Source organism: Ixodes scapularis, unplaced genomic scaffold (assembly GCF_016920785.2).
Source record: "Ixodes scapularis isolate PalLabHiFi unplaced genomic scaffold, ASM1692078v2 PGA_scaffold2__306_contigs__length_199485367, whole genome shotgun sequence".
NCBI lineage: Eukaryota > Metazoa > Arthropoda > Arachnida > Ixodida > Ixodidae > Ixodes > Ixodes scapularis.
Window position 1 is genome coordinate 166,156,378 of NW_024609857.1, and position 11,204 is coordinate 166,167,581.

Here is an 11,204-nt window from a genome sequence, read left to right on the forward strand (position 1 = left end):
AATAAACTGAAAAGAAAACGGATGCCTGATTGACATTCAGTGAACATCGAAGGTGTAATATAAAGGACGTTTGGCAAAGGTAAAAAAAAAAAAAAGTAATTTTATGGTTCCTTTGAAGACCTTCAAAACGAACTACTTTTAAGGTTAGACGAATCAGTGCAGACCGATGGGCCCGAGATCGCGAGCTCATTCGCCAATCTTTTAGAGGGGGCCTGAAGGCCTTTGATGAAGGCCTTTAATGTGCTCTTCCAAGACGAGTCTATGACTGACAGTTTAACGCCCTCTGCTTTCGTTTCCAGAGAATGAAAGAGAGAGACCGACCCACCTCCCAGATCATTGATGGCTTTCGCTTGCCTGGATATTTCTCCGAAGAGGTCTATCGGAGTGGTCTACGCTACCAACCGGAGGAGACCGACATCGTATTGGTCACCGTCCCCAAAGCCGGCACTCACTGGATATTAGAAATCGTCAGAGCATGCTTCCGAGTCGTCAGGGGTGTCAGTGCGGGCTGGAGCTTTCTCGAGACGCACGGTCTGGACGGCATCTTCAACGCCGAGAGACCGCGAGTCATTTTTACTCATCTGCCCTTTCACTTGACGCCCTTCTCGCCGTCCACAAAGTACATCTACCTCGCTAGGAACCCTAAAGACTGCTGCGTGTCTTATTACCATCACACGAAAAAATTGCGTGCTTACGGCTTTCAAGATGGAACATTTGACGAGTATTTTGAGCTTTTCATTGAGGGCTTCACGGACTTTGGCAGCCACTATGAGAACCTTTTGTCTTGGTACGCCAAGAAAGACGAGCCTAACGTGCTGTTCCTAACGTACGAGTCGATTCATGCTGACATAAAGGAATCGGTGCTCAAGATCGCTGGTTTCGTCGATGACGAACTCGCTAAGGCGCTTGCGGAAGACGAAGCAAAAATGGCAGCTGTAATTGACAGTACGAGTGTGACAAAGATGACGAAGGATTGGGATGCGCAATTCGTGAGGAAAGGCGTCGTTGGAGACTGGAGGAATCACTTTTCAGAAGAACAGTCCAGGCGGCTGGAGCAAAGGTTCTTCAAAGAAATGGAGGGTACTTCTGTGCCAAGGCTATGGGATAATGTGGACTGGCTTCTAGACCGGAAAGAAGCTGCTGAGATGACTGTGTCTGTTTAATGTGCTAGATAATAAACCATAATTACTTCGTTCCACTGTTACTGATAAGATCGATTTCTGTCTTGTTTATCATTGTCTTTGCTGTTTTCGACTATATAGTCGGAGAGAGCCGAAAGCAAAACTTCAATCATAAACGTAACACCCCGCGTTTTTATGTTTGCTGTTTTCTTTTTCGAGTCTCGGCCATCTTCTTGTAGCATTATCGCCAGTGAGTTTGCCCCAATACAAAAGCCGAAGGGAGAATCAGGAAGGGTGATGATAATAAGTCAAGCCGTACATTTTTAATTTCTCAGTGGCTGTAACTCAACTGAAATTTCATGTATACATTCATTGAGATGAATGAAATAAATATTTTGGGTTGGGAAGCTCAAGGCTTTAACTACGATACATTTCAGGACGTTGCTAGGAACCCCTTCATTGGAGTGGACGAGCTATGGCTTAATTTTAAACCTAGGGTGCATTCATATGTGCGTTCCAATGCGCGTAAACTATCAGAACTTTCTCAAACGAAAATGCCAGATTCAGGCCGGAATGAAAAATGCCAGTTTCGCCTGGATCTAAAATTGGGGCACCAGTTTGTATCCAGCCTAAAACCACGCAGTTCCAGAAGGGATAAAAACTGGTGCCCCAATTTCCGGTACAGGCGGAACAGACTGGTTCCAGTAATGCTGCAGAGCCACTGGTATCCAGGCGGTACTGCCTGGTTTCGGTAGGTTCTAGCGGCTCCGCCGCGCTACACTCTACCAGAGCCCCTCGGCTCCGGCATGCCGGTATGATGAATGTCCTCCGGGACCCGGCGGTTGATTAGATCACCGCAGCCCGCTGCCGCTGTGGAAATCGTTGCGCGGAGAAGAATGCGATAGTATCGCAAATGCTATCGCACAAGTTTCGCTCGCCACACAGAACTACGCTCACGCTTTCGTCAGGGCACAATTATTTCAACGCGGTCATGGACAAACTGCAGTGACTACGAGTGCGAGCGACTGGCTTTGGCGGGTGCTGTGACGTGATTCTGCTAAGGCGCGACCAAACGCGACGGTCTCTCGCCCGTAACGGCTAAGGGCATCGCGCGAAATCCAAGACCCACGTAGGGCCCCAGTGCCGATCGCCGGGTGAGCACCGGCTCACGATTAAACGATCGTTTGGTATCGAACGCGTGCTCCAATACATTAACAAAATTGTCAAGAAAAGCATGTTTTGTCATGGTTTTGCAAAAGCAAGTTGAATGCAATATCGCCTATATATTTTCCAGTTGCTAGTGGTGGAGGCTCGTAGACCTGTGGGCTCTGGTTATGTTTATGAACCGCCATATCTATTAACTTGTCAGCAAAACAGAAGGAGCCCGTGAGCACAACCCAACACGCAATGAAGCATCATTGCACAATGGATCGCCAACAGGAACAAAGTAATTGAGCCATGCAATAATAATTAAGGCAATGAGCCCTGCACCACCGTGCTCCTGCCAGTTATGTGCGGCATAGGTATGCTGAGAAAAGCATTCAGCTGGTATCTCTCGAGCAGTATATGTACTATCCTGAAAAGAGTTAACATCATCACAGGAGCTTGCTTTTTTTTTCTGGGGAGCGCATGGCTGGTGACTTGCGAAACAGCTGACGTGCAAAGGCACGGGGGGGGGGGGGGGGGGGGGCGTGAACGCAAGCGAAACGCCGAGTCAGAGAGCAGCGGAAGCTGCGGGCCCCCAGAGCCGGGGAAATATCACCTGACCTACCCGTTAAGGCCGATTCGCGCGATGGACTAATCCGCGGACGGATTGATCACGTGACGACATGTCCGCGGTTCGTTCGTTTCCCAAGCGCATCCACACGAGGGAGACCACGAACAGACGCCAGCGAGGATGGACCGAACCTGTTCGCCACCCTACAGTGCCGCGAAACTCCAACATCGCACCGTGGCACCGTTGTCCAAGAGAGAACTTGACGTTTCCTACGGCGATAAAGAATCCTACGCCGCTGTTAAGTACCGACCGAGACAAGACAACGGGACAGGCTTCGCGCGAAGCGCCACTAACTTTACTAACCCAAAGTATGACAGTGACAAGGCACGGTCCTGCTCGAGAAAGCTTCGGCGTAGACGCGACGAAGTTCTGGGCTCGCGGAGGGGCGTTTGGAGATGCCTTCACGCACTCTGCGCTCGTGCACAACACTCAAGCATACCGCATCCACAAGAGAGGTCTTGCTCGGTGAAATCCTGATTGGACGTGCAAGAATTATCGCGGCGTGCTAGATGAGTTTTGACAGGAGCTTCTTGAAACGGACCCGCAGGAGCACCGGAACCTGCGTCGCGTCAGCCGGACAAAGTTTCTGGAGTTTCTTTCACGCGTCGAACCAAGAATCGCGCGACAAAATGAACCAACGAACGGACAAAACACAACGATGCGCCATTTTTGTTGTGAATGCCTAGAAGCAAAGAACCAAGAAAATCAAGTACCATTGCCAGACTAAATGCTTTCCAAGTCAATCTCCCGCCAAACGTCCGCGAGTGGAATAGGCGCTCGACTTTATCAGTACGCGCGTCCGCGGACGAGGCGCGGATCGCACGAATGGATGACGTGCCAGTCACGTGGTACACGGTCCGCGGACGAAAATCGCGATTCGGTTCGTCTTGTGAATCGGCTATTAGGAGTGACACGCGGAGCTCAAGATTACGCCACACACTCTCAACGGTGGGTGGACTGGGGTGGCCTGTAAGTCCGCTGGGGCCGACCAAATAAAATAAACTGCCGCGCGAAAAAAAAATGAGGAACGCCGTTGAACGCTGTGAAAAGAAACAATGTTCTGCTCAGCGATGCTGTTTCTTTTTTTTTTTTTTTTTTTGCGGAATCAGCTCTTTCTATCCCCCAAACTACGCTAGCACGCAGAGAGATGACAGCGGCGTTTCACTTGAGATGACCGGCTGCCCCGCTGCCCCCCCCCCCCCCCCGCCTTCCCCGTACGCTCCAGGTGGACTGGCCCACATCAGCTCTAGTTACATTGCAAGTCACCAGGTAAGCGCTCCTCGGAAAAAAACTCCCGTTCCCGTGTTAACTCTTTTCGCGATAGTGCAATAACCAGACATCTTAAAATGTGAATGATAAAAAGAGAAAAAAAAAAGGGCTGACATTACAGGAACTTGTTGGTGTTGTACGTAATAAATGACATGGGCATGTAGACGCCACTGGCACGGTCATATAATTCTGTAGGATCTTGGAGGGGGGCAGTATTTAAGTAAAGGCAGTACTATTGCAGGCCCACTAGAATCACACATTTCTTGTTTGATGGCTATTCCCTTTGTGCAACTTCACCAGCCGTCATCGTTTCAATGACCGCAGTTGCCGAAAAATGAAGGCATACACATCACCGCACACCCTTCCATGGACTTTCACAGTGATCACAACACAAAAACTTTTGCTTGCCATCAATGGATGCTAATCACAGCACTGCACACAATCTTGCTTGCATCACAAGGTTCAGCATTCTCGTTTCCCTGATAATGCTGGCCCACAAAGAAAGTCGCAAGTATAGACAAAAAATTTCATGATGCATTCATAATATGTAACTGGTTTTCTTCCAGGCATGGGGTTGCAGGATTTCTTTGTCACCACCAAAGTTCACATTAATATTTAACTATATGTAAGCAAGATATCAGCTTTGCAATTGCTACTGAAACGAGATGTAATACTAACTAAACAGCCAGCAGCCCGCTCAGCCTCCTCCCAAACACTATAGTAAAGATGTTGACGATGGCCTTACTTTTGGAGAGCGCTTTAACGTGGGCACTTCGTCAAATGAGTTACAGTGCAAACCAGTGTCCATATGAAACTGTGTCAAGAGACAACCGGCTAGGGCTATAAGCATAAAGGACAATTATGTTTAGTGAAACATAAAAAAATATAAAGAGTAAGGTACTGTACCTTCTGTTATTTACTACATGGTAAATTGGGCCAGTTGGTATGAAGTAAACATGAAGGGGAAAAACTGCTTTAAATATGACAATGAATAAGTGAAACACACAAGAGGATGAAGCTGACTGAACTGTAGTTTTAATAGTACACGGAAAGGATAAACGGAAATATATCTTATCAAGCAGACGAAACACAAACGAAAGTGCTCGCCAACGGTGTAGTGCGAACTGTGCAACTATCTCGTGCCACTCATGACTGATCGTAGGTGTGTCAACAGTACACCACAGTTGTAAGTCAGCTTTCGTCCCGTAATGTGTGTTCCTCTTTGTAATTGTAATACTAGAATCTGTTTTTCCCATCATGTTTAACAAAGGATATCTAATCAGCAGATTATTTTCCATTTTGAGAAAAATGCGCTTTAAAGTAAAATCTGCTCGACAATGATAGAAGCTGTATTTGTAATGTTTTATTTGGGAAGTTGAACGTACAGCTTAGCACATCGGGCAAAAGACTACAAAATGACTAGTATGTTAAATACCTAACTGAATATTTAAAAAAAACAAAGGTAAGTGACGTAGTGTATCATAGGGAATATGATGGTCCATATGATAGACTAAGAGAAGGTAAAAAAAAAACATCCTCAGTTATGTAAATCACAAGAAAAGGCACTCATTATGACATTAAAAAAAAATATCACAACAAATGTTTCCAAAGAAAACAGCGTGATGTACAATGGGGAATATACCAAGAACAAAGATATGCAACTGTGCATACCATAGAGAAAGCGATTCACTACGAAGTGAATAGAACATCAAAATACATAATAAAATATCACAAGGAAAAATTTTTTCAGAGAGACTGCACATGATCATGATGCTGGCTACATTTTTGCTGCCTTTTCACACCCACTTAAACATTTTTAAATGACAATCGTAAGCACGAAGCACCCGAGGTAGTACTGAGAGCATGCGAGGAAAGTAAGTTACTTTTTCTGGCGACAAAGATAACGTAGGTATTGTGGCGAGCTCAAACTCTATCGAAAGGTAATACCAGTGGTCGGAACAAGATGATGTAAGTAATATTTCTTTAATTTTTTATCAGACATTTATGGCCAACAGAGCCACAAGTACATGGAGATAAATAGCGTCTAATGCCAGAAACTGACCTATTTTCTCACTGAAAATCCCTGAAAGTAGCTTTGAACTTATGAGTAGGATAATGCTAAGCTCTAAAACATTCACATTTAGGTCCAACCACTAGTGCTACCTTTTGACAATATATGAGCTCACAGTAATGTGTAGTTTATTTTTGGAGAAAGAAAAGATGTATTTTCCTCAAAAAACACCTTACACATTTCAAGTGCAAAATCATAGAAAAGGCTAAACTTTTGTCTTCATGACATCCTTGCGACATTTCTGGTCGTGTTAAGCATAGCCTGCATGCAGCAATGATCTCTTTTGTAAAGCCACCAATTGTTGATAGGATGGAAGCTTGGGCGAGTTGGTTATGCGTTGTACGAACTTAGAGCGCAAAGGGAATGATAGACAGAGCAGGCACGAAGCCAGAATTTTGTTTCGGGGGGAGGGGGGGGAGAGGAGGTCCCGGCAAAATGAACAATTTTTTTTTCTGAGGGGCGGGCCCTATGCCCCCCCCCCCCCCCCCCTGGCTACGTGCCTGAGACAGAGTGAGACACAAGTGAGCAAGGGCAGCACTCTCCTTGTTTATTTGTGTCTCACTCGGTGTGTTTGTTTGTTTCTTTGCACTGTAAGTTTCTATGAAGCGGCCAAACTTTGTATAATGATGGAGATCTCAAGAATCCAAATAATCAGATCGACTCCCTAGCTAAAAAGCCAGTTTAAGGTGGATTATGGAAGAGGAAAATCTAACTGGATTTCTTTCTAGAAACCTGAATTCCAGTTTGCAGACCATTGTCTACAAACTGGATTTCAGGTTTCAAGCTAGAAATCCAGTCAGATTTTCCTGTTCCATAATCCACCTTAAACTGGTTTTTTTCGGTAGGGCTATTAGTTCCAATTGTCGCTGGCATCTACTATGAACATATACCAGCTCATCTGACATGACTTTTGGTTGAATTTCGTTATGAGATATGGCCGCGCGCGCAACTGACCAAGGAGGCAGCGCGCGCGTGGCCTAATGGTTATCGCGCCTCCCTCCCACGCGAAAAGCCAGGGTTCGATTCCTGGGAGCGATCTATCTTTTGTTATTCCTGCAATTTAATTTTCCGGTAGTTTCGGGTATCTTGTTGCGTGTTCGAGGTGCGAATGTTCTAAGCCTCGAACATTCTACGCCGATTACTCCAGAAGCTCACGCATGTACAGGTCCCCTCAAAGTAAAATGGAGCGCGGGAGCGGCGACCAAACTGCAACGCCGCGCTATCTAATAGCGCTGATTTCCTCCTCCCAATACTCTGACTGACTGACTGAACCGGAGTCAGTTTTCGCCTGAGCGTTCGACTCTGCTGTCACGTCGACTTCGACGCCCGCGGCGCTCTGCTTTCTTCTGTTCCCTTTTTATTTTTGGGGACAAGTTCGCCCCATTAAACGTTTTGTTTCTTCATTTATTATCGCCTCATCAATTGCCATTCGTGACAATATATAGGGCAAACATTTTTATAAAAGTATTTCAGATAATGCTACAAACAGCATGAGCAGCTTCAACAAGATAAAAGCAGTCATACCAACTACCTAAAAAATTGTTGGATATGAGAGGTCACATGCAAAATTTCCTTAGAATTTTGTTGGTCGCAGGCATTGAAGTCACATTTCGTGTGTGCTGGTTTCATTTGCAGCATATTTGCAAAACGCTGCTTCTACGCACAGGAATAATTTTCTCTGGTAAACCAGAGAAATTAAACAATATGTGCTGACATAACTTTTACTTGATTTGATCAGAAAATGGTCATACTGGCTTGCACTACTTTAAAGAGATGCTGAACTGAAATTTGAATTTCAGAAAATAAGGTAGCAGAAGCTTTTAACAAGATGCTAAGAACCGCAAAACACCACTCATACGGCGACATTTCCAACATTTTTGTTGTGTTTCTAAGACCATGGAGTACTCGCAGCCGTTACGAATAAACCTTTAGTACATTTAGAACAACTATTTACAATCAGGGTGATTCCGGTATCGGCAGACGGCAGCGTTCGGCTGGCTCGCTGGCTCGCGTCGGTCGCTCGAGCTCGCTTCTTCCTCGTCGTTCCGTGTGTCTACTTCTGGACACAACACTCCCTCAGACTAATCACAGTCCGTACCGAGACACCGGCTTGCGTGCTCTCGAGGGGTATCGGCGTTCCGCGCTTTCAGACGTTGTTCGGGCACCCGGAGAAGGGACAGTTGCCTTTAAATCTGGTTTCCCACGTTCCGCTGATGTACTTTCCTCCGGTTCGGGATTGAACAGAGTATCTGACTCGGATTCCCCGGTGCCTGCAACTTGGCTTGGTCGGCGAAGAAGTTGGTTGACGTGTCGTTTCCAAACTCCGTTGGGCACCTTGACCTTGTAGTGCGCTCTCCCAAGACACTTCAAAATCGTGCCTGGAATCCAACTTCTCTTTGCCTTTCGGTAGTCTCGCACCAAAACCCCGTCTCCCTCTTCAAACTTCCTTTTCGGTTCTTTCTGAGCTTGAAACTCCGATAACTTCTCTGGGTGAAGTAGATCCAATCTCGTTCTAAATCTCCGCTTGAACAACAGTTCTGATGGTGCGAAACCAGTGGATGTGTGTGGTGTGCAACGATAAGCCATCAGAACTCGGGAAAGCTTCGTTTGTAATGACCCTTCGGTCTGTTTCCGCAGTCCTTGCTTGAGCACTTGTACTGCTCGTTCGGCTGCACCATTCGTTGCGGGATGAAACGGAGCACAAAACTTGTGTTGGATTCCATTTCCCCTCAAAAATTCTTCGAAAACCTCAGAATGAAAGGGTGGTCCATTGTCCGAGACAATAGTTCGCGGTAGTCCATGCAGTGCGAACAACTTCCGCAAAACTTCCACGACTTCTCCGCAATCGTGCTCGACATTATTTCCACTTCTAGCCACTTAGAAAAGGCGTCGGTGACAACTAGAAACCTTTCCCCTAGGAACGGGCCAGCAAAATCAATATGCAGTCTTTCCCAGGGTTGTTCGGGTGTCGGCCAGTGGAAATACTCTTGAACTGGTTGGTTCCGAAACTTCTGACACAGAGAACACTCTTCGACTGTTCTGACAATGTCATTGTCTATGTTGGGCCACCAAGCATGCAGTCTTGCCAGACTCTTCATGCGCACAATGCCGTCATGTACCGCATGAAGCTCGTGCAGTACTCTTTCTCGGCATGCCTCTGGAATAACAACTCTTCGGCCCCACAATAAGCATTCTTCCTCCACCGTAAGTTCCAACTTCCTCTTGAAGTATACTTCCATATCTGGACTTACGTTCTCAGGCCATCCGGTTTGAGTGAATTTCAGTGCCTTGGTGTACAGTTGGTCTTTCTCTCCTGCCTCCTGCAAGGTCTTCGTGTCTACTGGACACAGGTCTAGCTGTCCCATGTAAAAACTTGTGGCATAGTCGTTCACCTTTTCTTCTTGTCCATCAATTGGCAGGCGAGATAGGGCATCGGCGTTGAGATTGTCTTCTGATTTCTTGCAGACCATTGTATATTGGTATGCTGACAAAAGCATTGCCCAACGTTGCAATCTTGCAGCTGCTATTGTTGGAATGCCTTTCTTGGGTCCAAGGATGGTTGCCAACGGCTTGTTGTCGGTTACCAAGATGAAGTTACGTCCATATATGTAGTCATGAAATCTCTTCACTCCAAAGACGATCGCTAGAGCTTCCCTCTCCAGTTGAGCATAATTTTCCTCTGCTCGAGCAAGTGTCCTTGATGCATAAGCAATAGGACGCTCTGTCTTGTCCGGATACACGTGCGCTAACACGGCTCCAACTCCTACTGGGGAAGCGTCGCAAGACAAAATCAGTGGTAGCTCTGGATCATAGTGAGCCAACACTGGGGCTCTGCTCAAGATTCCCTTGAGTTCCTGGAATCTCCTGTCGCACTCTGGTGACCAGTTCCACGGCATGTCTTCATGCAGCAGAAGCGTGAGCGGCTTTAGAATCGTAGACAACTTGGGCACGAAACGTCCGTAGTAGTTTACAAGTCCCAAGAACGATCGTAGCTCGCTCACATTCTTGGGAACCGGTGCTTCCTGTACAGCCTGGACCTTTTTCCTCATTGTGCTTATTCCAGAACCGCTAACTGTATGTCCCAGGTAGTCCACCTTGTCTTTCATGAACAGGCACTTCTTTTTCGCTAGCCGAAGTCCACGATCCTTCATGCGCGTTAGTACTTCGTGCAGTCTCTCTAAGTGCGTTGTATCGTCCTCTGCGGTTACCAAAACGTCGTCCAGGAACACGCAGACACCTGGAATCCCTCCCAATAGTATCTCCATTTGTTTCTGGAAGATAGCAGGGGCGGAGGCGATCCCATAAGGTAGACGCTTGTATCTGTAGAGTCCCTTATGCGTGTGTATGGTGACGTACTGGCGAGACTTCTCATTCAACACCAGTTGCTCGTAGGCGTGTCTTAAATCCAACTTAGTGAACTTCTGCCCACCGTTCAAAGTCGTGAACAAGTCACTGGCTGTTGGCAGAGTGTACTGGTCCACTTCAAGTTGTGGATTTACCGTGAGCTTGTAGTCGCCACAGATCCGGACCTCTTTTTCTCCTTTTGGAATGTTGACTGTAGGCGTTGCCCATTCACTGTAGTTTATTGGCTCGATGACGTCTCTTTTTACCATGTCATCTAACTGTGTTTCGATCAGATGCTGGAGTGCATAGGGAACTTTCCGGCTTTTCATGAACTTTGGTTGGGCGTCTGGCTTCAGCTGCAGATTGACTTCAACTCCTTTGAAGCACCCTAGTTCCTCTTTGAAAAGTTCTTGACACTCGGCCAGGATGCCTTCTAAGCAATGCGCATCTTTCACAGTATTCACCTGGAGTGCTGGCATCCATGTCTCGTCCAGGACTTGTATCCAATTTCTTCCCAACAGTGGTGGCACCTCTGCATTAATCACGACTAGTGGCAGCGTCCAGGTCTTCTGATTGCTTGTGACCTGGACATCCGCAGTACCACAGACGTTCAAGCTTTGTC

General features: G+C 46.7%; 1 protein-coding gene across 1 annotated transcript; it reads left to right on the forward strand.

Annotated features, from left to right (window-relative positions):
- Nucleotides 1–302: 302 nt before the first annotated feature.
- On the forward strand, nt 303–1,163 carry LOC115323559 (sulfotransferase ssu-1-like). The gene has a single exon (XM_029983946.4). It carries the CDS (start codon nt 303–305, stop codon nt 1,161–1,163), a length of 861 nt encoding a protein of 286 aa, XP_029839806.2.
- The last annotated feature ends 10,041 nt before the right edge of the window (nt 1,164–11,204 follow it).